The 27,957-nt window shown below is 46.9% G+C and overlaps 2 protein-coding genes across 4 annotated transcripts; both read left to right on the forward strand.

Moving 5' to 3' along the window:
* The first annotated feature begins 840 nt into the window (after positions 1-840).
* cyp27c1 (cytochrome P450, family 27, subfamily C, polypeptide 1) lies at positions 841-8,505 on the forward strand. Its single transcript, XM_086144354.1, has 9 exons — positions 841-1,296; positions 2,249-2,439; positions 2,517-2,713; positions 2,808-3,017; positions 3,557-3,720; positions 5,776-5,942; positions 6,069-6,147; positions 6,371-6,574; positions 7,297-8,505. Exons 1-9 carry the CDS (start codon positions 1,003-1,005, stop codon positions 7,414-7,416), a joined length of 1,626 nt encoding a protein of 541 aa, XP_086000480.1. The 5' UTR covers positions 841-1,002; the 3' UTR covers positions 7,417-8,505.
* A 322-nt stretch (positions 8,506-8,827) lies between these two features.
* Positions 8,828-23,113, forward strand: rbm26 (RNA binding motif protein 26). Of its 3 annotated transcripts, none has more exons than XM_086144355.1 (23): positions 8,828-9,280; positions 9,616-9,734; positions 9,827-9,945; positions 14,547-14,635; positions 14,765-15,021; positions 15,105-15,146; positions 15,268-15,546; positions 15,664-15,906; positions 16,151-16,291; positions 16,395-16,535; positions 16,807-16,915; positions 17,022-17,181; positions 18,428-18,619; positions 19,132-19,233; positions 19,340-19,408; positions 19,497-19,595; positions 19,683-19,757; positions 20,004-20,171; positions 20,378-20,482; positions 20,641-20,844; positions 21,555-21,641; positions 21,797-21,910; positions 22,381-23,113. In XM_086144355.1, exons 1-23 carry the CDS (start codon positions 9,222-9,224, stop codon positions 22,468-22,470), a joined length of 3,063 nt encoding a protein of 1,020 aa, XP_086000481.1. In that variant the 5' UTR covers positions 8,828-9,221; the 3' UTR covers positions 22,471-23,113. The 3 variants fall into 3 exon arrangements, with proteins under 3 accessions (XP_086000481.1, XP_086000483.1, XP_086000482.1); XM_086144356.1 differs by having other exon boundaries at positions 8,831-9,280; positions 19,135-19,233; XM_086144357.1 differs by lacking the exon at positions 15,105-15,146.
* Positions 23,114-27,957: the final 4,844 nt, after the last annotated feature.

A 27,957-nucleotide genomic window follows, 5' to 3' on the forward strand; every position in this document is an offset into this window, starting at 1 on the left:
TAGATTTGAAATCACGTGGCCTTTGAAAAGATGTTTTTTTAGGGAGGCGTACAGTAGAGCACAGCTTGAACCAGACTCTTGCCGCCAAGGTTTTTCACAACTTAATGGGGTTTTTGCTTTTTTTTTTGCTGTTCAGAAAAGGCGACGATGAGCCCAAATCTGAAAACATTTAAGTTTATTATAATTATTATTGTTATTGTTATTGTTATTATTATTATTATTATTATTATTGTTATTGTTGTTGTTGTGTTAGGAGGCTGGCTGGCCTGTGGAAGTTAAAAAACAGTTTCATCAAAACTTTGTGAAATAGTTGTGAGGGACTCTAAACACATTAGGTATCAGTTACGTGTGTGTGTGTGTGTGGGGGGGTAATTTGTGAAAGCCTCACACACACACACACACACACACACACACGCACACACACACCCTACCCCATGGGGGCGTTTATATGAACCAGACGGTCAGAGATGGATTTCATCTCTCCCCCCCCCCCCCCCTAGGACTCATGTACACATGTAACCCGTCTTCTTGTGACCTCAATCACATCGATTTCTACTCAGTGTGTGTGTGTGTGTGGGTGCACACCGCTGATTGATTAGTGTGATGTAACCGTGTTTTGGCACGTTGAAGTCCGCTCCCTTACCAACGCAAGAGCGAACCCAAAGAGCTTTTTTTTCGGTGGAGATGGTCGTGGCGGCGGGGGGGAACGCCCACCTCCTAATACAGCGTTATCCCTCCCTCCTTGCGGAGCGGGCATCCAATCCTCTTCAAGTCTCGATGTTGTACAAGCAGTTATTTAAAAAAGCGGTCCGGGATAGAAAACCCCATCCTGCCTTTTGCTTTACCGTGCCGGGCATGCACGTGGCGTGGACATGCATGTGCAAATGTGAACCCCGAACCCTGCAGAAGATCCGACGTCCTCCGTGTTTTGTGTTGTGAAACGCTCTGAAACCCACAAAGTAACTTAAGATCTTAAAAAAAGAAAAAAAAAAGAGAGAAAGAATGGCTGCCCTGAATCATCTCACCGCGGCGTGCCGGAAGAATCCGCTCGGCGACCGGTTCCGCCAACAGCTGCTCCTTCTCACCCTGCGGAGCTTGCACAAGTCTGCGCCCAGCGAGGCCTTCGGGATCCCCGCCACGGGGGAGGAGACCCTGCCGGAGAGGCTGATCGCGCCGGCGACCGTCGGCGAGAAAGCCAGCGCCAAGACGCTGAATGAGATGCCCGGCCCCAGCACCGTGGCCAACTTGATCGAGTTCTTCTGGAAGGACGGATTTAGCAGAATCCACGAAATTCAGGTAATGGGTAGAACCGATCCCCTCAGAGCCGTGAGGGAGGTTTTGCACGCTCAGGACTAATTTGTCACCAAATGCGTAAAATGGCACAAGCGGTTGCGCAAAGGCGCACCTGGGGAAAGTTTCCACACCGAGACATCCGGAGTGATAAGGGGTCAGTGGTGAGGAACTGTGCTCAACAAACCGAAATGAGTATTTAATTAACAGGATAAAAAAAAAAAAAAAAAGTTCCTCGGTCGACCTGCAAGTGGTTGCTTGTTTGTCCCCCGCTGTGCGCACCGAGGCAAGAGAGAACCTGCTGGTAAAGCTGATCTGAAAACAGCCCATTGTACGCATGGCACTTTTTAAGGAGTGTGTGATTAGGTGTAATTAAAGGCCTTTATTTTGAAAACGCTCACACCTTTAACGTGCCACTTACATATTCATTTCTGCTGTTTTTTTTTTTTAATTTGACATTGTTTGTGGCAAAAGAGGTGAAATTAAAGGCCTTTATTTTGAAAACGCTCACACCTTTAACGTGCCACTTACATATTCATTTCTGCTGTTTTTTTTTTTAATTTGACATTGTTTGTGGCAAAAGAGGTGAAATTAAAGGCCTTTATTTTGAAAACGCTCACACCTTTAACATGCCGCTTACATTTTCATTTCTGCTGTTTTTTTTTTAAATTTGACATTGTTTGTGGCAAAAGAGGTGAAATTAAAGGCCTTTATTTTCAAAACGCTCACACCTTTAACACGCCGCTTACATTTTCATTTCTGCTGTTTTTTTTTTTTCATTTGACATTGTTAGCGGCAAAAGAGGTGAAATTAAAGGACTTTATTTTGAAAACACTCACACCTTTAACATGCCGCTTAGATTTTCATTTCTGCTGTTTTTTTTTTTAAATTTGACACTATTGTTAGTGGTGAAGGAGGTGAAATAAAACAGCAGATTAAACGGCCTTTTCTTTGGTAGATGGAGCACAGGAAGAAGTACGGGAAAATTTTCAAGTCCCGTTTCGGGCCCCAGCTGGTGGTCTCGGTGGCCGACCGGGACCTGGTGGCCCAGGTGCTGCGGGCCGAAGGCGTGGCCCCGCAGAGAGCCAACATGGAGTCGTGGAAGGAGTACAGGGACATGAGGGGTCGATCCACCGGCCTCATTTCGGCGTGAGTGCCCGTCGGCCTTACCGGGTAACGTCGGGGTGGTGCCGAAAAGGTCATCTCCTCTCCTGTTCCTTCACCAGGGAGGGAGAACATTGGCTGAACATGAGGAGCGTCCTCCGGCAGCTCATCATGCGGCCGCGGGACGTGGCGGTGTTCTCCGACGACGTCAACAAGGTGGTGGACGACCTGATCAGGAGAGTCGGCGAGCTGCGCGGGGAGGTTGACGGGACGACCGTCCTCAACGTGAACGACCTCTTTTTCAAGTACGCCATGGAAGGTCGGTAGAGATCCGAGAAGAACCGTTGCCGGAACGGGAGTTTTATTCGGGGGAAAGCGATTGCGAAGTCCTCCCCTGTCTTTTGCGTCCTAAGGTATGGCCGCCATTCTGTACGAGTGCCGTCTGGGCTGCCTGGAGAACCAGATTCCACAGGAGACTCAGGACTACATCAGCGCTCTGCACCTCATGTTCAGCTCCTTCAAGACCACCATGTACGCCGGCGCCATCCCCAAGTGGCTGCGACCCATTATTCCCAAACCGTGGGAGGACTTCTGCTACTCCTGGGACGGCCTCTTCAAATTCAGTAGGGGACCAAACAAACAGTTTTCCAAAATTCTTATTTATTCATTTTTTTCCAGGTAGGCTGTTTCTGATGAAATGAAAGTAATAGAATTTGAAAAAAAAATGCAAATTATCAGTTTTGTGCTGCACTTTAAAAAAAAAGTCAACTTTGCAAGCAGCTGATAACAAAAAAACGATCATGCAAATACGCTTGCGGTCCAGGAAGGGCCTGCCCGCCGTGGAATGTCCGTTTTGGATTTAAAGTAAGAATGCAATACCGTAAAGAGAGGCTCAAATTCTGGTTGTTTTTCGGTAGACATGTATTCTTACATCACGAGAAAGGAATGTCTTATTTGCTTATAAATCCCCTCTTCTATACCATGGGATTCTGAGAGTTTGTTACATAACTTGTTCTCTCCTTTCTTTCCCGTCTTTCACTTCACTCTGTTGACTCGGCTTCCCGCCTTGCGCCCCCCCTCTTCCCTTCCCTTCCCTTCCCTTCCCTTCCCTTCCCTCGCCCCTCCATTCATCCCACCTTCTCCTGTGTCCGTCCGATCCCAGGCATTATTCACATTGATAAGCGTCTCGGCGAGATCAAGGCGCAGCTCCAGCGCGGCGAGGAGGTGAAGGGGGGATTGCTCACACACATGCTCATCGCCAAGGAGATGAGCATGGAGGAGATCTACGCCAATGCAACAGAGATGTTACTGGCTGGAGTTGACACGGTGTGTGTGTGTGTGTGTGTGTGTGTGTGTGTGTGTCTCACAGAAGTGTTGAAGCGTGCATGTAAAGAGGGGGTTTGTGCAGCAGGGGTGCACCGAATGTGGATTTTTAGAAGGAGGCGGAGGGGTCCGGACTTGCACGTGTGTGTTCGTGTGTGTGTGTGTCTTGAATCAGTGTTAAGTTTCAAGTGCTGGGTTTCTGGCGCCACATCAGTGCCTGTGTAGCTGTGCCAGCGTCAGGTCAGGGCGGTGAATTGTGGGGTTACACAGTATCCCATTGATGAGCTTGTTCTCACTCAGATTTAGTTTCTTGTGATTTGTCTGTCTGTTTAGATCTACACAGGGGGCCTTTTGTCTGCTTCTCCCCCCTCTGGACATCTGTGTTGTGTGTTTCCACATTAGACCATCGCTGCGAGTTATAACTGTAAGAAATGGCTTTTAAAAAGGGGAAAAAAAAAAAAAGTTCTTGTTGCAGTAGCTGCTTTTTTTAAAAATTTGATCCTGTTTTTATGTGCAAAATAACACACAAGCAGGAACCGCGGTGGCTAGAACACACACACACACACACACACACAGAAAGAGTGGGTCTCGTTCTTTAACTAAATGCTTGGCTGGAAGTTTGATTTATCTGAGAAAATCATGAAAAGTACAAAAGAAATTCTGGTTTGTCTCTATTTGGATAAAGCTTCTCAGAGGTGTGTGTGTGTGTGTGTGAGAATTTGCATCAAAGCGAATACTGGGAGTGTGTGTGTGTGTGTGTGTGCTAGCACAGTCACTGCTTAATTTGTTTGGGGTCCTGTCGGATTAATCAGAAATATGGGTGCAAAGTGTTTTGTGCTTAGCTGGGGGCCGCAGGATGAAAGGGTGTGTGTGTTGTTTCTTTTTTTTTTTTTTACTTGTTTCAACGGACATGTGCTGGTAGGGGGTGGACTTAAGTGATCCTGTGGTGCATTTGCCTTTACTCGGCACACACAAGGGCTGTCAAGACATGTTAGCCACAGGCAGAGTTATAGCATCGGCCGGCCAGAGGTGAGACAAGAGGGGGGGTCGGACCCAATTTTCTTGATGGAGGGATACTGTGAGCAAACGAAGAGGGAGTTGGTGTCGTGGAAGGGAAAATATAGAAAAATCACCCGTAAAAAAAGCTGTCAAATGAGGCAAAGATGCGAGGCTGTGAGAGCGGCGTTCGTCATAGGATTCGTCGTTGGCTTCGGCTAAACGGGGGAGAAGGCGGGCTGCAGAGTGACGTAGATGCAAACGACCAGCCTCGCTAAGGCACGGGTTGTCTTCCTCTCGCCTGACCGTGACCTTGGACTGACCTCTGCGGACTTTGGTGTGAGATTTATGCAAAAACCTTGCTCACATCCCTTTGTGATAAAGCACATGCAAATGTAGCGCGGTCCTGATCGCCCATAGTCAGCGGAAAGAATAGAATTTGAATACAGGAGAGATTGCACGCACTTTTTTTTTCCCGTTAACGGCGACTTTGTGTGAGTGACTGTACTTTCACAGCGAGCCTGAATAAACGCTCGGCGTTCTTGTCGCAATAATTAAACAGGGAAGTTGTAATGACAGGATGGGGGGGGGGGTGCGCCAGATGAAGACATGGAAAATGTGAGATGCGTGGGAGGCGGATACACGTTGTGTTATTCGAAAAAAAAACAAAAAACGAGACGTTGAAGATAGCCTCGACGTGTGACATAACCGATCGGGATCGAGATTACTTTCTTATTAAATTTCGCACGCACACGTGACAGTTGGGGTCTAATGTGAGACATTTCGTGGTGGAGCCTCACCAGAGTTAATGAGGAGAGTAGATGTTGTAGGGAGTGAGTGCAGCTGGTGGACGGGACTCGTTTGCACAGCATGTGGAAATGGTCCCCTCTGACCCCCCCAACCCCCTCCGACTGGTCCGGAGCACTTATGCAACATTATAGAAACCTCATTTGCCAAGATGTTGGTAGAACATGGTGCTAAATATGGAAAGGAGGAAAAGAAGTCTGTCGGGCTTAAATGCAACCGTGTTTTTTTTTTTTTTCTTTAAATCTGTCCTTATAGACATCTTTCACGTTGTCCTGGGCCAGCTACCTGTTAGCGCGTTACCCTGAAGTACAGCAGCAGATCTATCTGGAGGTGATGAGGACTCTGGGACCGAGGACGGCGGCCACAGCTGACGACGTCCCTCATCTACCTCTCATCAGAGGCCTGGTCAAGGAGACCCTCAGGTGCAGAACGCATTGAAAACAAATGAAAGCTCGGCTCCGATGTTAGAACAGCATGAAAGTTTGTCACAGACTGAATGTATAGTGCTGTTTTAATAATGGTCTTTGTGTGCTCCTCCCTGAGAGCAGGCTTTTTCCAGTACTCCCAGGCAACGGACGGATTACCCAGGATGACTTGGTGGTGGGCGGATACTTCATCCCCAAAGGGGTAATACTGATACGGGTATAATAGATGTGCATGTGCTGAAGAAAAGGCATGATCGTAAGAGTCGGCCAAAAACATTACGGCAGAGTCAGATGTAACTCGATCCCGGATTACTCACGCATGTTTCTTGTAGCGGCACATGTGCAACAGTCCAGCTGTTTTCATTAAACAACTGTGATTTATTTTTTTCTTTTCTTTTTTTTTTGCTTGTCTTTAACTTTGTTAGACTCAGTTGGCTCTGTGTCACTACACCACATCCCTGGATGAGGAAAACTTTGCTGACGCCACAGACTTCCGACCAGATCGCTGGATACGGAAAGATTCCACAGACCGCGTCGACAACTTTGGCTCCATTCCCTTTGGCTACGGCATCAGAAGCTGCATTGGCAGGAGAGTAGCGGAATTGGAGATGCATCTCGTGCTAACAAGGGTAAGAAATCCATTGACATTTTGCGGTATTAGTACATAATCACTCTACATCAGTGTCACCAGAGTAAAGCTCTGATTAATTATTTTGCCACCTCATTTGAATAATTTCCAAACCACAAACTACACGTGGAAAGCCCTTCCAAATGATTCCAGCGGAAAGCATCATAGGTGTGATCTCCGTGTTAAAAATCATCCTACGTCTTCTTCCTCATTGGAAAAATCTGGAATTTACAAAGATGCAATTACCTTTAACTTGCCAAGTTTAAATGACAGAGGTTTCCTACTTTACCAGATAAATCTTTTCTGTGTTTTTTTTTTTTTTTTTTTTTTTTTTTTTTAATCCAAAGGGCTTCAAGTTTCCACATCGTGCCTGTGCCTGCTGAAACATTGGCTCGTTCAAAGTATTTGCGGTGCAAAAAAAAAACACACCCACAAACACAGGGAAATGTTAAACTTGTGTGAGCGATTGTGAAATTATTCTCCCCATGGTCGTGCCACCCACGCATGGCTCTACATTAAACTGACACGAGTATGTTGATCAGAGGGGGTCTTTAATTTGCCGCTTGTTAGGTATAACAGTTAACCATATTTGATAGATTTTTATTTACAACCCCGTGGCTTTTACACTGCCTGGCTTGTTTTCAACGTTCACATAACTAAGGCCGGGGAGATGTTTTTATCGGCGAATGATGAGAAATTATTGTGTCTTGGCTCCCCGTGCAGCTCGTCCAGAAGTTCCACATTCGCATGTCTCCTCTCACCGCCGACGTAAAAGCCAAAACCCACGGCCTGCTCTGCCCCGCCGGCCCCATCCACTTGCAGTTCATCGACAGAGAAAATTAAACACCAGCTCCTCTCCGTAAAGTCTACTGTACTGTAAAAATGTAATCTCATTCATTTATGATTAGTTTTTTTTTTTAATATACTGGTTTCAAACACTTTCAACTGTTAAAGTGTCGATACTAAGCTGAGCCTGAGGTTTTACTCAGGCAAAAATGTGCAGGACAAACATGTAAGTTGGGATGCGAGAGGAAAGTCAAAAGCTGTTCAGAAATCTGTATTATTATTCGTTCGTCCATAAAACCTTTGCAGTTTTTTTTTTGTTTTTTTTTAGGACCGTGACTACTGCCATTCATTCAATTTTAAATAGCGAGGGGACCGTTAGCTATGAGCAACAAAATTGTATTTTAGAATTTTATGCACACATATCACTTCAACTGTTTCCTCCCTGAGTGTAAGAAAGCATTTTGCAAGAGGAACTGTGAATGTATTGGAAATGAGCTGTTTTTAGAAGTATGTATGTGTGTATTTATGCCATGAGCTTTATTTGATGACTGCCTTGTCTGCTCAGCAAACCAAATTTTATTTTTTACTGTGTTCTTCTTCTACTCCCCAAATAAGTTTTCATTTAGACTGAAAGACTTGATGATTTTTTTTAACCCATGTACCGTGTATCAATGATGTATTAAACATTTCGATTGATGGGAATATAATTGTAAAATAATCCCCAAGAACGTGTTTTAAAACTGTAAAATGGTTTGAATATTGGTAGGATGCCAAAGTACAGCAGGCTTTTTTTCATAATAAGTAATGGGATCATCTTCTGTTTTTAGATCTAATAAATAAGCCTTTATAAAGTAAATTAATAATTGTGTAATATGTTTCATCTCATTATATTTGCATTTTCCCCCACAGTTGTGATCCATGCATTTTGTAAAAGTACACGTGCTTTGAAAGGCAGATTATTGCGATTATCTTGGAGAGATAATGTATGTTGCAGAACTGTGTGTTGAAAGGGGAGACGAGGTGTTGAGCGATGAAAGTGTCAGTTAAGAATGGAAACGTTTTTGTATTTGTTTATGTTCCTGCCCTCCCACCCCCTTTTACTGTAGTTCCAGGAAAGCTGAGAAGCAATAAAAATAATCCTTTTAAGATGGCATTTGTTGTTGTTTTTTTCACATTTATCATCTGGTACTACAAATCAGTCATACCTTCATTTACTTAGTATGTCATTGACCAAATTCAATATAAACGGGGGTATGAGTATATAATGCTATGCATTATGTAACTTGAGCCATTTGACAAACCATAGATTTTTTTTTTAATACTTTTTATGTATATTTTAATTGAGGAACACACATCGACATTGACCACTATCCACTGTTTACAATAGAAGACTGGCCAGACAGAAAGCCAACGCCATCCATGCCTCGCGATATTTCGCTAACGAGAACATGAGCGGAAGTAAATAGTCGGGACTGGCATGTTAGCTATTGAGGGGCAGGAATAAATTGGCAAGCGTAGTGTTGGTTTGTTCGAATTTCAACGGTCAAATCCTATTTAAAATCAGCGTAATTAGTTTATTAAACGTTGGGGAAGTATATGCATCCGGAGCGGTTTAGTAACAAGTATATTACGAAAGTCGTGTTGCACGTTCGGGGCCTGGAAAGACGTATGCTAACCTAGCTAGCATCACGACGGCTAAGTTCAGCTAACGGCGCCTTTAGCATCCCATCGTTGCCCGAACGACCACCAAAGTGGCCGGCTTCCGCCGCTAATGTCGGTTTTTAATTTTGAAGGATAAGTCAAGTGCGTCCGCCTAGCCTCAGCTCTGGCCGTGGTGGAAGGGAATCTCGGCTGGATCTAAAATGATCATTGAAAACCTCGATGCCTTGAAAACATGGCTGTCTGAAACGCTCGAGCCCATGTAAGTAATTAGAGCGTCACAGCTGCTCTAATCAGACTTAGCTAGCCGTTGCTGTAAGTTGAAACCAGGCTAGCATCGGGACGATTTTAGGCTTTAGTGTCATATTTCCACAATTCTAACCATTCCTAAAAGCTTATTCACCGTCACAGTTCGAATTTAGGTCCTCCGTTGAATGATTTCGTTAAGCGGTAACACGCAGTTAAGACGTTCACATACTCGTCAACCTGCTACTGACATCAGATCGTTTGGTCAACACGACGTCCCGTAAAAGAATATGATAAATTGCAATACGAGGAGTTTTTCTTCTAATAGTTTGCTTTTCTGCACAATTTCAGCTGTGAGGCAGATCCCGCTGCCCTCGCCAAGTATGTCGTTGCTCTGGTGAAGAAAGACAAGAGTGAGAAGGAACTCAAGGCTTTGTGTATAGACCAATTGGATGTATTTCTTCAGAAAGGTATCGACTTCTGCAGCGCTTTACTTTGCAAATCTCATTTCTGCACATATCTTCTTGCTAAATGTGACTTGGCCCTTTTGGTGATCTTCCAGAGACCCAGCAGTTTGTGGACAAGCTATTCGAGGCTGTCAACAACAAAAGCTACCTCCCGCAGCCAGAGCAACCATCCATTCTGGTCAAACTTGATAAAGATGAGCCGAAGAAAGAGGAGGTAATGTGTTAATAATGGCATTAGTATTTTGCAAGAAAGTTGTTTATCACATTTTCCAAATGGTGCTCCATTATATCAACATCATGTACAGGGGGAATTAGAATGACAAGTAAATGCAAAACCGCCAAAAAGAGAATTTCTACATCAAAAGTGCTCATTTATGCTTCAAACACATGGGAATCTCTGAGTGTCCGATAGACAGTGTCCTTACAAAGATGGCCGTGTAACACAAGCTTACTCCCATGCTGTCATATATTTAGGAGATCAGTGACTAATGCAAGATAAAAACATTAACTGGTACGCTGCGGCATTCCAGGGAGTTGATTTTGTGAAAAGTCATGTTTGTTTAACATGAGATGGGTTTGCAGTTCATAGGAAGGGGTTGGGTAATGTAAACTGTGTCTGTTACCGTACTTCGCTAGCCTGACTTTTTCTCTGTCGCTGTCCTCTCTCACAGAGCCACGTACACTGACTCAAATGCAAATTTCATTTTATTCCCAGTGACACACCTGTCATTCTTATGAACAATTAATGCATTATTTACTGCATAGTCCCCCCCCCCCGCCAAAAAAATAAAATAAAACAGGCACAACACAAGTTCAAGAATACATCTTTTCTCACTGAATGTAAAATGGGGTAATGGTGTTCCTACCTTTTCTTTTCCTGCTGCCATGTTTAAATTGTGATATTTTGAATGTGTCTTTATACCATTCCCCGCTCTACAACAACCGATAGTGAACTTTCATGGAAATGACTTAACCACCTCAGATCATCTGTTGTGCAACTTCTTCTTCTTCTTCTTCTTTCGGCTTTTCCCGTTAGGGGTCGCCACAGCGAGTCAACTTTCTCCATCTAACCCTATTCTCTGTATCTTCCTCTCTCACACCAGCTACTTTCATATCCTCTCTCACTACGTCCATAAATCTTCTCTTTGGTCTTCCTCGAGACCTCTTGCCTGGCAGCTCCAATTCCAGCATCCGTCTACCAATATATTCACTATCTCTTCTCTGTACATGACCGAACCATCTCAGTCTGGCTTCTCTGACCTTCTCTCCAAAACATCGAACATGTGCCGTCCCTCTGATAGATTCATTCCTGATCCTATCCATCCTGGTCACTCCCAAAGAGAACCTCAACATCTTCATCTCTGCAACCTCTAGTTCTGCCTGCTGTCTTTTGGTCATTGTAACAGTTTCTAGTCCATACATCATCGCTGGTCTCACCACTGTCTTGTACACCTTTCCTTTTATTCTGGCCGATAGTCTTCTATCACATAGTACCCCTGACACTTTTCTCCACCCATTCCAACCTGCTTGGACCCGTCTCTTCACCTCTTTTCCGCACTCTCCGTTGCTCTGGACTGTTGACCCTAAGTACCTGAAATCCTCCAGCTTCTTGATCTCCATTCCCTGTAGCCTCACCGCTCCACCCGAGTTCCTCTCATTCACACACATATATTCTGTCTTGCTGCGACTAACTTTCATTCCTCTCCTTTCCAGAGCATACCTCCACCTCTCTAGATTTTCCTCTACCTGTTGTCTGCTCTCACTACAGATCACAATGTCATCCGCAAACATCATGGTCCATGGGGATTCCTGTCTAACTTCATCTGTCAGCCTATCCATCACCATTGCAAACAAGAAGGGGCTCAGTGCTGATCCCTGATGGAGTCCCACCTCCACCTTGAACTTCTCTGTTACCCCTACAGCACACCGTACCAGTGTCTCACAGCTAGCATACATGTCCTGCACCAGTCCAACATACTTCTCTGCCACTCCAGACTTCCTCATACAATACCAGAGCTCCTCTCTTGGCACCCTGTCATATGCTTTTTCTAGGTCTACAAAAACGCAGTGCAACTCCCTCTGGCCTTCTCTGTACTTTTCTATTAGCATTCTCAACGCAAATACTGCATCTGTAGTACTCTTCCTAGGCATGAAGCCATACTGCTGTTCACAAATGCTGACTTCTGCTCTCAGTCTAGTTTCCACTACTCTTTCCCATAACTTCATTGTATGGCTCATCAACTTTATCCCTCTGTAGTTGCCACAATTCTGCACATCCCCTTTATTCTTAAAAATAGGCACCATCACACTTTGTCTCCATTCTTCAGGCATCTTCTCACTCTCTAAGATCCTGTTGAATAATCTAGTCAGAAAATCTACCGCTGCCTCTCCTAGACACTTCCACACCTCCACAGGTATATCATCAGGACCAACTGCTTTTCCACTCTTCATCCTCTTCAATGCCTTCCTCACTTCACTTTTACTAATTTTTGCTACTTTGTGGTCTACAATAGTCACCTCTTCTACCCTTGCCTCTCTTTCATTTTCCACATTCATCAGTTCTTCAAAGTACTCTTTCCATCTTCCCATCACTCTTCTAGCATCTGTCAATACATTTCCCTCTCTGTCCTTTATCACCCGGACCTGTTGTACATCCTTTGCATCTTTATCTCTCTGTTTCGCCAACCTGTATAGATCATTCTCACCCTCCTTACTATCCAACCGAGCATACAAGTCATCATAAGCCCTTTGTTTTGCCTTTGCTACCTCTATCTTTACCTTTCGCCGCACCTCCCTGAACTCCTGTCTGTTCTCTTCAGTCCTCTCAGTATCCCACTTCTTCTTCGCTAACCGCTTTCTCTGTATACACTCCTGCACTTCCTCATTCCACCACCAAGTCTCCTTATCTACTTTCCTTCCAGATGACACACCAAGTACTCTTTTACCTGTCTCCCTGATAACACTAGCTGTAGTTGTCCAATCATCTGGAAGCTCACCCTGACCACCCAGACCCTTTCTCAACTCCTCCCTGAAAACCATGCAACACTCCTCCCTTTTCAGCTTCCACCATTTTGTCCTCTGCTCTGCCTTTGTCCTCTTCATCTTCCTTGTCACCAGAGTCATCCTACAAACCACCATCCTATGCTGTCTGGCTACACTCTCACCTACAACTACTTTGCAGTCACTAATCTCTTTCAGGTTACCTCGTCTATACAAGATGTAGTCTACCTGCGTGCTCCTACCTCCGCTCTTATAAGTTACCCTATGTTCCTGTTTTTTCTGGAAAAAGGTGTTCACTACAGCCATTTCCATCCTTTTTGCAAAATCTACCACCATCTGTCCCTCTGCATTCCTATCCTGGATACCAAATCTGCCCATCACTTCTTCATCCCCTCTATTGCCTTCACCGACATGTCCATTGAAGTCTGCACCAATGACCACTCTCTCATTTCTGGGAATATTCTGCATCACTTCATCTAACTCATTCCAGAACTTCTCCTTCTCTTCAGATTCACATCCCACCTGCGGGGCATAGCCACTAACAACATTGAGCATCACACCTTCGATTTCCAGTTTCAGACTCATAAGTCTATCTGACATTCTTTTCACCTCTAGGACGTTCCTAACAAACTCCTCCTTCAAGATAACTCCTACTCCATTTCTCTTCTTGTCAGTACCATAATAGTACAACTTAAAGCCTGCTCCTAAGCTTCTAGCCTTACTACCTTTCCACCTGGTCTCCTGGACACACAGTATATCCACCTTCCTTCTCTGCATCATGTCGACCAGCTCTCTACCTTTTCCTGTCATAGTCCCAACATTCAAAGTCCCTACTCTCAGTCCCAGACTCTTTCCCTTCCTCCTCTCTCTCTGCTTCCGAACACGCACTCCACCTCTTCTTCTTGTTCTTGTTCTTCGACCCACAGTAGCCCAATTTCCATTAGTACCCTGTAGGTCATCAGTACCAATGGCGGTCGTTGTTAACCCGGTCCGCGACCGATCCGGTATGGTATAGTTTTGGTTGTCTCGCATATTTGGTTTTGGCAAAAGTTTTACGCCGGATGCCCTTCCTGACGCAACCCTCTGCATTTATCCGGGCTTGGGACCGGCACAGGGAGACACTGCTCCGTGCCCCCCCAAGGCAGGCTTGGAGAGGCACGGGCCAGTGCCGCCCTGAGGCTGCATTTCATCTGTTGTGCAACTGCCTCGTGGTTTGTTCGGGGGATACAGGAGGGGTGACAGACATTGATCCTCCGTCTCTGGTCATGCGAAGCTTGTGGACCCACAACCACTTACATCAACAGGGGAGTGGATGTAAAATGGTGGACATGAATTTCTTAAGGGTCACAAACCCCCTGAAATAACTCCCTCAGTGATCGATAATTAGATGTCGTCGCTCTAGTGGCATTTCAAAAGTCTAGAGGACGATGCTAATTTTATTTTTTCATAATTAAAATAGTCAGGAGCTAAACCGGATGTCTGCAGGGAAACATGTTGTGCATTTGCTCTCACGCACCCACACTATATTCAGGTTCTATGAGATGTCTATGTTTTTGTTTTTTTTTTTCCCCAGACAAGAATACTCACAATGCCTAAAATTCTGAGTTCACTTATGTCTTTAAAAATGAACTCGGGGGAAGAAATGGATGATCTATTACTTAATAAGACTGTCTGTACGTAGTTCTGACAACCAACTGAAGTAGAAAGACTTTAAATGGTTACCAATTTAGGTTTCCTTTCACTGACAGGTCATTTCATCTTTATTCGAACCGCTGAGGTTTGTCTGAGTTTTGATAAACTGTTTTCTTTGCCTAGACAAATCGGGACGAGGAACGAGATAAGAAGTTTTCTCGGCGAGTGAATAACAGCCCTCTTCCAAGTTCCCGCTACAGCAGAGACGGCAGGTGTGTGCCCTCGATGTGCTGCTTCAAATACAGCATCTCACAACTCTTACCTATCTTACTTGGATATATCCTTGCCTCTACAGTGCTGACATTTCCCTATTTTTCATTTTTTTTTGATCGCATTCTCAGGAGAGATGACCGTAAGAGGGACGACCGCTCCAGGAAGAGGGATTATGACCGCAACCCTTCAAGGAGGGACTCCTACCGCGACCGCTACAACCGAAGGAGAGGCCGAAGTCGGAGTTACAGTCGAAGTCGCAGCCGTAGTTGGAGCAAGGATCGCATTCGAGACCGCGAACGTGACCGTGACAGGGACAGAGACCGGGATCGAGACCGGAGCAGGAGCCACTCGCAGAGCAGAACCCGGTCCAGGACCAGGAGCAGAGGTGAGAGCCTCCGGATGATGGAAGGGATCCTCGCTTGTTGGAAGAAAGTCCTTTTTTTTTTTTTTACATCAGTTTGGTTGCAGGAACAGAAACAGCGCCTCATTCATCTTGGCCGTTATTGATCGGTAATTATAGTGAGAAGCCCACAGCACTGATAATGAATGATACAACATACAGTATCATGAATGAATCCCATCACAGGGGTTGACGTCTCATGTTGATTGTCACTTTCTTGTTCATTCGCAGAGCGAGATTCTGGAAAGCTGAAGTACGATCATGATCGAGCTGACAGGTCAGAGGGAGCCGACGGTTACACGCCCTCTGCTCTGGTTTCCGCTGCAAACACATCGCACTTCCCCGTGCCAACGCTGAGCAGCACCATCACGGTCATCGCGCCCACACATCATCACACTAACAACACCAGCGAGAGCTGGTCCGATTTCTGCCCTGACCACCCCGTGGATCGCGGCCATTTTATCAGGGGCCCGCCCCCTCAGCAACGGAAGCGTTGCCGTGACTATGATGGTGAGAACTTTTTTGCATAAAATATATAAGAGGATTGGTTTTGAGACGAGCAAAACTGCTGCAGGTGTTAAATATTGTGACCTCTTAGACTGTCTGACACTTGTGCATCTTCTCCAGAGAAAGGTTTCTGCATGCGTGGGGACATGTGTCCATTCGACCACGGCAGCGACCCGGTTGTGGTGGAGGATGTCGTTTTGCCCAACATCCTGCCCTTCCAGCCTCCACCCATCCCAGGTGTGGAGCCCCCGCCGCCCCCTGGTCTCCCGCCCCCTCCACCTCTGATGAACCCCCCACCTGTGAATTTGGGGCCTCCCGTGCCCCCACCCGGCGCCCTCCCGCCCAGCCTTCCACCAGTCGCAGGTACTCCCGGTTGGGTTTTTTTTTTTTTTTTAAATATGTATTGGCCCAAATTACAGGTTGTCTCAGAACTATCTTTGCAATCAGTGCAAGTTGCAAAATCCTCTGACTCAAACTGATGTCAAGGAAATGCAAAGGAGATGGAAAAAAATTTGCAGAATCATCAATTCCTTTTACCAAAATTGCTGTTTGCATCGTTAGCCTTGGTGAGCATTTTTCGACACCTTGCTTTCTGTATGTGTCACAGGTCCTCCTCCTCCACTTCCTCCACTCCAGCCATCAGGCATGGACGCTCCACCGAACTCCATCACAAGCTCTGTTCCCACAATTGTCACCTCTGGGATGCGCTCCTCCCTGCCGCAAGCATCAGTGCCACTATTCACCTCTGGTAACGGCCGTGTGGTTTCAAAGTCACCAATTTCAGCCTTTGCTTGATTTATCGCTGTTCGGTCATTTAAGAAGCTGAGACGTTTGCTCTCTGGCGCCACCAGACACCTACGAGTCGGACGTGTACAATCCCGAGGCTCCCAGCATCACGAATACTTCGAGGCCAATGTACCGCCACCGCGTCAACGCCCAGAGGCCCAACCTGATTGGTCTAACGATGGGTGATGTAGATCAGCCGCCGAGAGGTGGGTCGTTCTCTTTTCACTCAAAAGACGGATAAAAAAATAATTGGGAGAAGGAAAACAGGACGTTCTGAATACATTAACATGCGGTGCGCCTGACCTTACAGAAACATTTTTAGTATTCTCGGCACACCACAGTATGTCTGCGTTCTTGACCTTTTACTGGCGATGCGAGCCAGAGTGTGATCTTTCGGTGGCTTTGCAGAGTATCACCACAGCTGACCCGTCTTGTGTTTGTGTGTTGTCCCATCCCCCCACCCCCCTCCCCCCGCAGAAAAGATTCCAAATAACAACATGAGGATAGTTATGGAATCCGATCCAAGAAAGAGACCGGCGGGCTCACATGATGGAGGCATCCCCTCCAAAAAACCTTGGTTTGACAAGTAAGGCATCTCCTTTATGTGGGATGGAAATTAAAGTCACACGAAGCGGATTACGCGTTAAACCCAGCTGTCTTCAGCCATTAGCGTTTTTCTTCTCTCTCTACAGACCCAACTTTAACAAACCCAACCACCAGGGCTACCACAAGAGAGCCCCATTCACCTCTCCCAACACAAAGCTGCTGGTTCGGCAAATTCCCGCCGAGCTCAACAACATCAGCAAACTCAATGAACATTTCAGCAAGTTTGGCACCATCGTCAACCTGCAGGTCAGTGGCTACATGGCGCCGTAGGAGTTTTAACCATGTGCTCGTCACACATCCAGGAGAGGCGGTTTGCGTGAGATTGCTTCGAGATTCAAAAGAATTTGAGTCATGGTGCAACTGAAACAGACGGGTGTTCATTAACACTGCTTTAGTTTACTGTGAACAACTTTCTTAATATTGTCTGCTTTCAAAGGACTTTAATAAATATAGTGGTTGGGGGGGAAACACTTGACCTGCTCCGATATGGTTTCATGATTGGCTTGTTATCTGAAAACAGATTTTCGGGGTTTTGGGGCGGGAAAAAACTCATTTCTGAAAAAGCAGAACACCCGAAATAAATGGTAAACCAACGGCATGGCACAGTCACGGGTACTGCAAGTGGACAGAAGCACAGTGTAATTACAGGATCAGCCTAATTGACCCTTTGAAACAATGCAAGAGAACTTCGTGTCCTGATAACCATCATTCATATGTTTACAAAGTATCGGCCCAGGTTTTTGTCCTGAAAACCAGAAATTAAACCTGCAAATTTTACATTTGAATGGCGTATTAACAGACAAATAGCGCAGTGGAGTCATGCTTTCAATCCGAGAGGAATTTTGCAACACCAAGCCAGATTTCTCACACCAAAGCAGATGCTATTTTCTGTGTTCCAGTCGGAATCTGATCCAAGCCTCGCCTCCATTACGGAGCAAAGCTGAGCAGCTAAAGTGTTTCCTTTCAGTGAGTCGTACATCCAGTTATTGGTGTTACTGCAATAAAAGGCAACGTCTAAATGATTTGCGGGAAGCTCCGAGTACATTGTGAGTGTCCGCACGGAGGCCTCTCTGCAGTGGTAAATATAGAGGGCTTTACGAAACGGTGCCGACGACTGCAAACACTAGATTTTTTGAATCATAAAGATAGAACAAGAATCTTGCCTTGTTTATCTTGGTCAGATGCGCCTTAGCAGTCGAAGTGGGTCGCCGGTCACGTGACCGCCGACACAAATAGCAGGTTGAATTCTGCATAAAGTGTCGGGTCGTACGCTCAGCTCAGACGGAGTTAAGATATGAAACAGTAAGCAATTTTTTTGGCGGTGCGGCTGATGCAGATCAACGCCGCTTCATCTCCAGACTATGTCGGTGGAGAGGGATTTGTCGGCGGCCGCCTGATCTCATCCCATAAGTGCTTGTTTGCCGGTGACGTAAGAACAACACAGAGGGGCGCCGTAGCCACCTTGTAGTCATCTTCTCCCTTTCCCCGACAGGTGGCCTACCAGAACAATCCCGAGGGAGCTCTGATCCAGTTTGCCTCTCCGGACGAGGCCAAGCGAGCTATGCAAAGCACCGAGGCCGTTCTCAACAACCGCTTCATCAGGGTGCACTGGTTCCGTGACAACGCCGGTGACGGCCAGGGCCAATCTCACTCCCAGCCGCCGCTGCAGCCTCAGCCGCCCATGGTAAAACCTTCTTTTGTTTTCGCATATCCGCTCGTCTCGGAGGTTCTCTAGAGGGGCTTGATATCTGAATATACGCCACTGTAGATTTCTACACAAACACATTTCAAATTTTGTAGTCCTTTTCGCTTTCATGGAAAGTTGAGTTGGCGAATTAAGACTCACCCGCTAGTCCGCATTTCCTGAATGAGGAAGAATGTGTATAAATAGCACTAATGTCGACTTTCCCTTAGCACAGAAGTGGATGCTTATAATGACATTTTTACAAGTAAAGATGATTCATTTTTAAAAACTGCGGATTTTAGCTACAGTTTAAAACGGAGGAAGCATAACTCACCACCTCCGCACTTGTCTCCACTTTCACTTCTGAATTGGAAACACTTTGAAAACGGCGAAGACAGTTTCTCCCCCGTAGACGTGCGTGTTAAAGGGAGCTTTTTACCTCCGCGGCTGTTCTGTCCACCTTCACTGTGTCGATCAGCTGCGGCGTGACGTACGTGTGCTCTGACATTCAGCAGCCCCCAGCTACATCTCTGAAGCAGTCTGTCAAAGATCGTCTCGGGCCCCTGCTTCCCGCCAACTCCGAGCCGTCTCAAGAGTGTAGCGCGGCGTCTCAGGTGTGTGTTGCCGATGGCGGTGAGCTTACGCTTCGCTCAATGCACCCGCTTAAACCCGCGTAATGTTTCTGTCAACATGCCCCCCTCCCCTTCCCGATTGTTGCAGAATCCCGCTAAAGTGTCGGTGAAGGACCGTTTGGGTTTCTCTGCCAAACCTGTCGCCACCGTGGAGAAAGTGAGCGTCCGCCTCTTCGGCAGTCGGTGTCCCTCCCCGCTCATCGAGCCCGCGTAACGTTCTGCGCTCTCTTTTGACTCCTTCTCAGGTGTTCTCAACCTCGATGGGTCTGACAAAGACCGTGTACAACCCGGCCGCCCTGAAGGCAGTCCAGAAAACCACAGAGGAAGCGCTGAAAAAGAAGCAGGTGGGTGAAGCCTCGCCTCGTCCGTTTCAAGAATCAAAGCCATGAGAAGTTACGAGATGTAATATTTTTCCATCATTCCTCCGGCAGGAAGCCCTAAGACTTCAGCAGGATGTGAGGAAGAAGAAGCAGGAGATCCTGGAGAAACACATCGAGACTCAGAAGGTCAGATACCGCGGAACAGGGCCTTCTCTCAGATTAGCGGGGGTGGCCGAGGCCGTCGCGTTGCCTAGATGTTGATCGTTAAAAGATATCGTAGACGCAGACTATTTAAATGCTGATAAAGATGCACCGCTCTTTCCTGAAGTCCAGGTGATGTTTGTCAGCTTGGAGGTTTTCTTCTGGCTGTGGCCCGTCGCTTTGCTGTGTTTGGACACGAATGTTGACCATGTGATCCCCCGTCCTGCGCAGCTCCTGATCTCCAAGCTGGAGAAGAACAAGGCGATGAAACCCGAAGACAAATCCAAGATCATGGAGACTTTGAGCACCTTAACGAAGGGCATCACCAAACTGCAAGAGGAGATAAAAGGAATCTCGGGAAGCAGCAACCCGCTACGCGGCGTCAAGAGCAAAGCCCAGGTGCTGATGTAAACCTACTGCTCTTTTGTTTTTTTTCACTGCCTGGATGAGTTATTTAACCCTTCTCCTGCCAAACTCAATGTTTCTTCACAGCTTGATCTAGTTTACCTAACAGCCGCAGCGCAAAGGATTCAAACGTTTGCAGCGGCCTGCATGTTTCTAATTTCACCGCTTGTTTGTTTCGCCACCCCCCTCTCTGCCGTCAGGCTCAGAAGGAACTGCTCGACGCCGAACTCGACCTGTACAAGAAGACGCAGGCCGGCGAGGACACCGCCTTGTTGAAGATCAAGTATACCCAGCTGCAGATTGAGGTTTTTGAGTGACCCATTCACGATCCTTCCCTCTCGCTTGCTGTGTTTGTCCACGTCCACATGGGGGTGCTCCTGCTCTCAGAGTTAAAACGTCTCCTACCGGATTGATTTTTCTGGTCAAGTTTGTTTTTCCCCCATCTTCCTCCTGTTTGTTTTAGGCTGCCAAAAGGGGGCTGCTGTCTCCGGGGCGAGGCCGCGGGGCCCCCGCCCGTGGCCGCGGAGCCCCCAGGGCCCGGGGTAGGGGCACCCGGGGCCGGGGAAGAGGCGTTCCCGTGCACGCCGTCGTGGACCATCGGCCACGAGCGCTGCAGATTTCCGGTTTCTCCGAGACCGAGCGGGTGGACTTGCTTCCGCATTTCGCTGTAAGTTTGCGAAGAACGCCAAAGGTGTTGGTTGTGGGCGAGCTGAGAAAATTTGGGGATTCTTGTGGCTACTTGCGCGGGAACGGTTGCCGATCTCAGCTGTTTTCAGGTTTCCGATTACACTTTATCTCACGGCTCCTTTTTTCCCGCATTCACACATTTTCTTTACTAATTGTCACTAATTTCTCGTAAAAGTGAAATGGTGCTGCAGCGGCAGCACTCGTGATACAGACCTTTAAAATCTTTAGCACCGGCCCTAGAATACAAACTACCAATAAAAGCTGATGAATGCACTTTACTTTTATGATGAGCTGACTTTCAGTATACTGGGCAATAACTGCACTGTGAGCAGGAGCGCTCCTTTCATCAGCGACAACAATGAAAACAAATCCATCGCCTCCTTTAGGATCCCAATTAAAGAAAGCAACGATGCCAGTTACCTTGTCTAAATATCAATCTCCTTTAACCCAGTGCTAAGATTCCAGGTGTTTGTCATATGTACAGTGTGGAAACGTGTTTCCCCGTACAATGGAAGTCTTACTTTGCTGTCCACAGTGCATTTGGATTTGTATTGACATTAAATAGGTACGTTATTGTAAAAATTAACATGCAAGGATAATGATGTCGCACGCAGTGTTTAAAGTCACGGCCTTTGATGATGCACGTGACGGCAAAGTGACGGCGACTCTCATTTGTTGACAATTTTGCAGCAATTTGGAGAAATAGAGGATTGTCAGATTGACGAAAGCAACCTGTCAGCAGTCATCACTTACAGGAGCAGAGCCGAGGCAGAGCAGGCGAGTCACCCGACACACACACACATGTGCACGCTGTATTTCCTGACATTTAGAAAGTCTAAACATACTAATGAATTCCAGCGCTGCAGAAAAAGCGAAGCGACGCACAGGCTTGGTCGCGATATCTTACTGTTTTATTTCACACTTGACCGCAGGCGGCGCTTCACGGCGTGAAGCTGAACAACCAGAGTCTGCGCCTGGCCTGGCACAAGCCCGCCACCGCCCTGAGCACCGCCGACGCCGACGAGGCCGAGCCAGAGGAAGAAGAGGTCTGTGGGAGTTTTTCGCCGCAATAATCATTTTAGCACCTTGATGCTGTACATAGCACTCGGATGACCTTTTTCATATTCCCTGCGTGCTACATGCTTCACCCTGTTATTCATAGAGAGATGGAAAGCAAGCAGCGGCGGTACGAATAGTGGCCAAGTCTTTATTTTGTCCAAATTTTTAAAAGGGTTCGCTCCAAGCTGAGCTCACGAGTGACGCTCTGAAAGGGGCACCAGCGGTGGACGGAGGGGGCGGCCGTCACCTTTGAGTCACATGGCCGAGAGGGTTCGGGGCCAAACTGCCGGACTCGCGTTTTCAAAGCAAGTTTTTATTTATCCAAATGCCACGGCGATGTTATACTTGACAAACACCAGAGGGAGCCGTTCCCTCCCCCACGGCTGCAGAGAAAAGGCCTCGCTGGGAACGCGTCCTGATGTTCCGGTCTGTTTGTTTTGTTGGGTTCTTCCAACAGTACCCGGAAGAATCGCTGACCGACGACGCGCTGCTGCAGGACGACGACGAGGAAGAGGACGACAACGAGTCCCGCTCCTGGCGCAGATGAAGATGAAACGGCGGCCCAACTCTCGTCGGAGGACGAGCCGACGTCCGGCAGGATGACACAGTTTTAATGCCTGTTTAGAAATCAAACAAGGCGTATTTTGACTTGGCTTAGACCCCCATCCTCACCCCCACAGTTATGTAACTTGCAGGCCCGTTTGCAAGTTGATTCATTTTAATGTGTGTTACAAATGCAATGATGTTTTTTCTTAATGCTCTTAATGTAGATTTTTTTTTTTTTTGTTTGTTTTTGGGGAATTTTGGTTGACAAAAACACAGATAGTTTGTCTGAACATGTGACCGCTTGTTGAACTGTTGGATTAAGAAAACGGAACCTGTGTTGTAATTTAACTGATGACCAACTCTAGCTTTTTTGCAGAATAGCATTCGTTTGACCGGTTAAACACTCACGTGTAAATATTTTATGTCTGAGTTTGAATGATTTGTACGAAAGCTTGGCTTGTCAGTTCTTGGCTTTACTTTTGAATTGTATAAAAAAATAAAGAATTGAAATGGTCTGACAGCAAACTGCCAAAAAAAAAGTAAAGGGAAAAAACCAGGACACCTTGTGGCAGTGGAAAAGAAACACTCCTCGTTGAGTTGGGAAAGACCATTTCAAAAAAAACAAACAAACAAAAAAAAAACCTTCCTGTTCACCTAAAGAGCAAATATCCTAAACCCTCCCCCCCCCTCCCCTGTGCAGTTTTTGGACGGGTAAGGTAACACGATAGGTTCTCTGTCCACAGGTAAGGAACTCAGGACGTGGTTTGAAATTTTACGGACGTAAATACTGACACGCCACTAAAACCTCCCTTGTGTTTTGCAGGAGCGGCGCTGGCGGAAGGGCCCTTCCAGATTCCCTAACACTCTGAATTTGTACATTGAGATCTGAGTCGCAGACAAAAGTTGCCTTATTTTCCATCCACGGACGTGTGTAGCCTGCAGGTGTTGCGCGTTGAGGTAGGAATTCAGAAAGTCTGGTTGTGGTGACGCTTTTGTACCTCAAAGGTCTGGGGTCACCGCTCTGGAGAAAATGTTTTTTGTTTTTTCCACCAAACTGTTCTTCCTGTCTAATATCCAGATTTTGAATTTTACATGTATTGTTTGTCTTCGTCCTGCGTTCAGGGTCGGTGGGACTCGCAGCCAATCCCAGCAGCCGAGCGGCGGGGACCGGCAACCTGTCAATCACAGAGCCTCCGTCCATCCATTTGCTCATTCACAAATTAGGACAATTCAATGGACCTGCTGACTGTCTTTGGACTGCAGAAGGAAGAAGGGAAACCTGGAGAGAATCCACGCAAGCACTGGGGACCCACGGAGCCACCAGGCTGGAACCAGGAGGAGGTGGGACCCCTGACCCCTGACCCCTGCACTAACATGCTACCAGACATGTGACATTCTTATTATAATGAGGGAACGCTGTTATTTTTGGGAATATGAAGTCCCTTAATAAGAGCATTTGAAATGAGTGAAAAAAATTGTTAAAAGACGTGTTCCGACCTTTATTGCACAGTCTGTCCTCTTTCTTTTATTCCAAAGTCCGACTCAAACCTGCTGTGAACTCTTGAGAGCGAGCTTCTGCAAAATTCTACAGGAGGAAGTGTTTGTCCTTTTGCTCACTGAGGAAATTCGGGAGGAAATTATAAAAATGCTTGCTTGTTATTTTTTTGGGGGGGAAAAAAAACGTCTTTAAAACCTCCATATTTCTGTTTTTCCTCATTTTCCTGTTAATCTGCTGATTTTAATTCAATTCTAGATTTTTTTTTAATGTGCTGCCTGTACAGGCCAGGGCGCCCCTAGTGGCCACAGCCAGAATGAGTGATTTTCAGCATCCAAACTTTTTAATTTTATTCTAAATATCTAAAATTGAAGAACTTGGAAACCAAATATGGGTGTCCCGTGTTGTTTTCGGGCATTTTCTATCAAGCTGTGCGTCCCACCCGCAGGGAAACCCCTCCCGCCCTGTTTGACTCCCCACAAATCCGCTGTCGGAGGACAAATAACCCAATCAGCGTCTGGAGGCCGGAGGTTTCCGGGGCCTCCTTCGGTGCCTGTCAGGCTTTGCAGGGATAATTGTGAGAAATCAGATTTGCTTTTATACAATATCTGCTGTTTATCAGCCCCCCCGTCCAACCCCAAATATCCTTTCCCCTCATCCCTCCCTCAGTATGGGAGAGCGAACGCCCCGCCTCCTCATTTACCTCCCGCGGCGGCGCCAGGCTCTCCTCAGAACTTCACCTGCGATCAGATATGTCGATGCCGCAGCTCAAATCCGTTTAGAAGGGTCTGCGGCGAAGGGGCCGACAGAGGGTGCGGGCCGGCGGGGCGGCGGTCTGACCACCAGCACGCCGCGTCCACCTCGGTTTGCACGTCCTCGCCGCTGCGTGAGCTCGGCAAAACCGGTTTAAGTTTTCCCCGTCATCCATTTCAGAATTCCGACCCTCTGATTTGTGTCAACGAGACAAATGGCGCCGCGTCCTAACACTCTTGATTTTACCCTCTTTTTTTTTTTTTTTTTTTTTTCTTGCCCTCGGAGAACTTGGAAGGCATGTTCCGCGGCGGGGATTCCGCCGCTCGCGCTTTTTGTTTGCCGGGTAAATTGTTTGAAAAACGACGGGGTTTTTCTCGCCGAGGCCCCTCCGGGGACCCCGTAAGTCGGTCATATAGACACGGAACAACTAGGAAAATGCATAACATTACACACTGACAGTTTAATTATTCAGCTCTCGCTGTATTTCCACGGAAAATAAAATGAAACACTGCGCACCAAACAATCCCTTTTACAAATGAACCAATTTGGCAAAATAAAGCAGAGTCAATCCGTCCAAAGGCCGCGGTCGGTTCATTTCTGTCCACTTTATCTATTTTCGTCGATAACGGAGGGCAAGGTGTGTCCGTTCTCGGATCACCGGTGACCCTCCCCGCCCCCACGCACCCCGAACGCCCCCCTGCCCCCGCAGCTTCATGCTTTCATGGGCCTCGCCCCCATTGCTTCAGTGCCCCCTCTGTAAAAGCCATGAATATTTGATGTGATCGCGGGCCTCCATAAGCAAATTTCACTCCCCGGCAAGTTGAGCCAAAGCATGATTAATTTAGTATTTATACCACCGCCAACCCTTTAAACAACCTCCCCCCCCACACACACACACACACACCCCGAACGTCACCAACCCGACCACAAAGCAAGTATCGGGAAAAGAAGCAGCTTCTACATCATAATCACCGTTCAGGATCATTTGAGTTCTGGGACGTCTTTTTTTTCCTCCCGTTTATTGTAAATAAGGACTCAGGAGCCGCAGCCCTTCCGCCTGGACGCCGCCGATTCTGGCCCAGAAAGGCGCTGACCCCGGATCCCCCCGCCAGCAGGTCGGCACCGGTAATAAATCAAGACGGCGGCAGGTCGCGGTTTCGCGAGATGGTTCTTGGGAACACGTTTCCAGCTCATCACTAATATCCGCATCGGTCCGTCGTCCCGGCCCGCCGTCCTCCTCCTGCCAGGAAACTGACAAAATGTTTAATTGCTGCTTTCGTTCTGGAAGTCTCCGATCGCCTCGCTTGTTTACCGAAAAATTTCCCACCTTTCCACAAGAAACCTAATCGGATCTAGATCCGTTTCTATCTTTTCACTCAGAAAAATCCCGATCTTAAAGTCCTTAATTCCAGCTGCTGCCACCAGGTGTTCATTCATAACTGTCAAATAAACTGGAAAGTGACTCTTCTATTTGAACAAAACGCTTCAGAATGAAGTGCAATTTCACTCTTTATTTATTTTCTGGTGTTTCAGTTTCATAGGTGCTGTAACGCGTTTATAACTGTGTCATTACAATGTTATTATTTCCAAAGGAGATCAAATTTTAATTGCTCTCAACGCTGTTCGGTTTTGTCATCTGTAGAGCTACATCATACCTTACCAACTCCTGACTTTTTTTTTTTTTTTTTTTTTTTTTTTTGGCATTAAAGTTTTATTTTGAAAAATATCCCCTGCAGCTACAACGGCGCAGACAGTTTTCCCGTCGTCGCTCACAGCCGGCGTTCAGGCGTGTCACGGAGTAAAAAAAAAAAAAAAGCCGCAGGTTTACTAGTGACACAGTTGACAGCTGCTCTTCGCGCCGTCCCCGCGAGGCTTCGTGCACGAAACCCCGAGCAGCTGAGCGGAACTCGGCCTGTCTGTTTGCCTCAGCGTCAGCCGGCTCGCGCCGAACCCGCTGATGAGACTCTGGCGAAACATGGCGGATGTTTTTATCTTTTAAATTTCTTTTAGCCGAGCGTCCGACGGAGGTCAGCGCATTTTCCCCCTGAAACACTTCCTTACTCCCGCGGAATCTTGGAAGTGTCCCGTCCATTTCGGATTACACTTCTTCTCTTGACATCTCTTTCCCACAAGGCGGCGCGCAGACAGTGACGCTTTGGTAAAATCGACCTGTAGTTGTGTCCGTCGGTTTTTATAATATCGCGTTTTCAGCGGCGAGGTTCCTCTCGAGCTCGTCGGGCGGCGAGATTACAAGACAAACCTCTCCAAACCGCGTCTTCGGGATGCTTGATCTCCTTCCTGCCTGGAGGGACCGGTGCGTTTCCCGCGCCGCATCGTTGAAAATGCGATTAGGGCCACGCGCTAACATGGTCACCGCACGGTTCAACTTCATTAAGGATGATCTCTGCGCCGACGGAGCCGAACCCCCTCCCTCTTAGGCTCCGCCCCCTCCGTCATTGATCGGCGCAGTGATTTGCGGCATGTAATCCGATGCGCCGTGACAGGTTGTAACCGAAGTTAAAGACGGCAATTTAATTATGTGTCAGAGGTCACATTAAACCCTGACCTCTTGACCCCTCGGCCCGCGTTATCGTTGGGATCGAGCGCGGATAATGGGCGCGGTCGCCGGGAGTTTGGGGATTTCTGGAATTTTTCAGGGAAGCCTAAAGGGTTTTCCGCGTCAGCGTGCGAAGCGTTTAAGGGTGTCATTAACGGATGCCGCGTCCTTCGCGTCTTCCTGGAAATCGCTCCTGTCGCGGCTGATGGGTGAGCTCATCCCGCTGAGAAATGAGGCGGATGCATTATTCAGAGCGAGCGCTGGAATCCTGATTAAAAGACCTCCGAAGTACGTCGCACTTTTAATGGCGCTAGAACCTCAAATCGGTCAGAGCCGTCCCGGACGCCGCTCTCAGGCTGACAGGAGCCTCGCAGGAAACCGCCGTCCCGGAGGGACGAAAAAGGAGGAAAACGTTTAAAGCGAAGGCTCCGGAGTGTCAGAGGAAACAGGTCTAAACACAGCTCTGGTCCTTGTATACGTGGTCGTCATGGCAACAGGAATTTTGTCGTTCATCGGAATTTCCGCTCCCGTCTGAGTGGCTTATTCTTTGTATATTTTTTATAATTATACTTCTGATTATTTTTCAACGTTTTTTTTTTGCTTAAGAGAATTGTACAGATTTTTTGAAGTAATTAATAGTGTCATATAAATTCACTACATTAAAAATTTACAAAAGAATTCAG

Source organism: Fistularia commersonii, chromosome 3 (assembly GCF_037954325.1).
Source record: "Fistularia commersonii isolate RoL2024-O1a breed Wild chromosome 3, RoL_Fcom_v1.0, whole genome shotgun sequence".
Classification (NCBI taxonomy): domain Eukaryota; kingdom Metazoa; phylum Chordata; class Actinopteri; order Syngnathiformes; family Fistulariidae; genus Fistularia; species Fistularia commersonii.

Coding starts and splice junctions, on each gene's coding strand:
- cyp27c1 (XM_086144354.1), top strand. CDS start 1,003: ATGGCTGCCCTGAATCATCTCACCGCGGCGTGCCGGAAGAATCCGCTC. Junction 5,943..6,068: donor CTGGTCAAGGAGACCCTCAG/GTGCAGAACGCA, acceptor CCCTGAGAGCAG/GCTTTTTCCAGTACTCCCAG. Junction 6,575..7,296: donor TGCATCTCGTGCTAACAAGG/GTAAGAAATCCA, acceptor CTCCCCGTGCAG/CTCGTCCAGAAGTTCCACAT.
- rbm26 (XM_086144355.1), top strand. CDS start 9,222: ATGATCATTGAAAACCTCGATGCCTTGAAAACATGGCTGTCTGAAACG. Junction 15,547..15,663: donor GCGTTGCCGTGACTATGATG/GTGAGAACTTTT, acceptor CATCTTCTCCAG/AGAAAGGTTTCTGCATGCGT. Junction 16,536..16,806: donor TGTAGATCAGCCGCCGAGAG/GTGGGTCGTTCT, acceptor CTCCCCCCGCAG/AAAAGATTCCAAATAACAAC.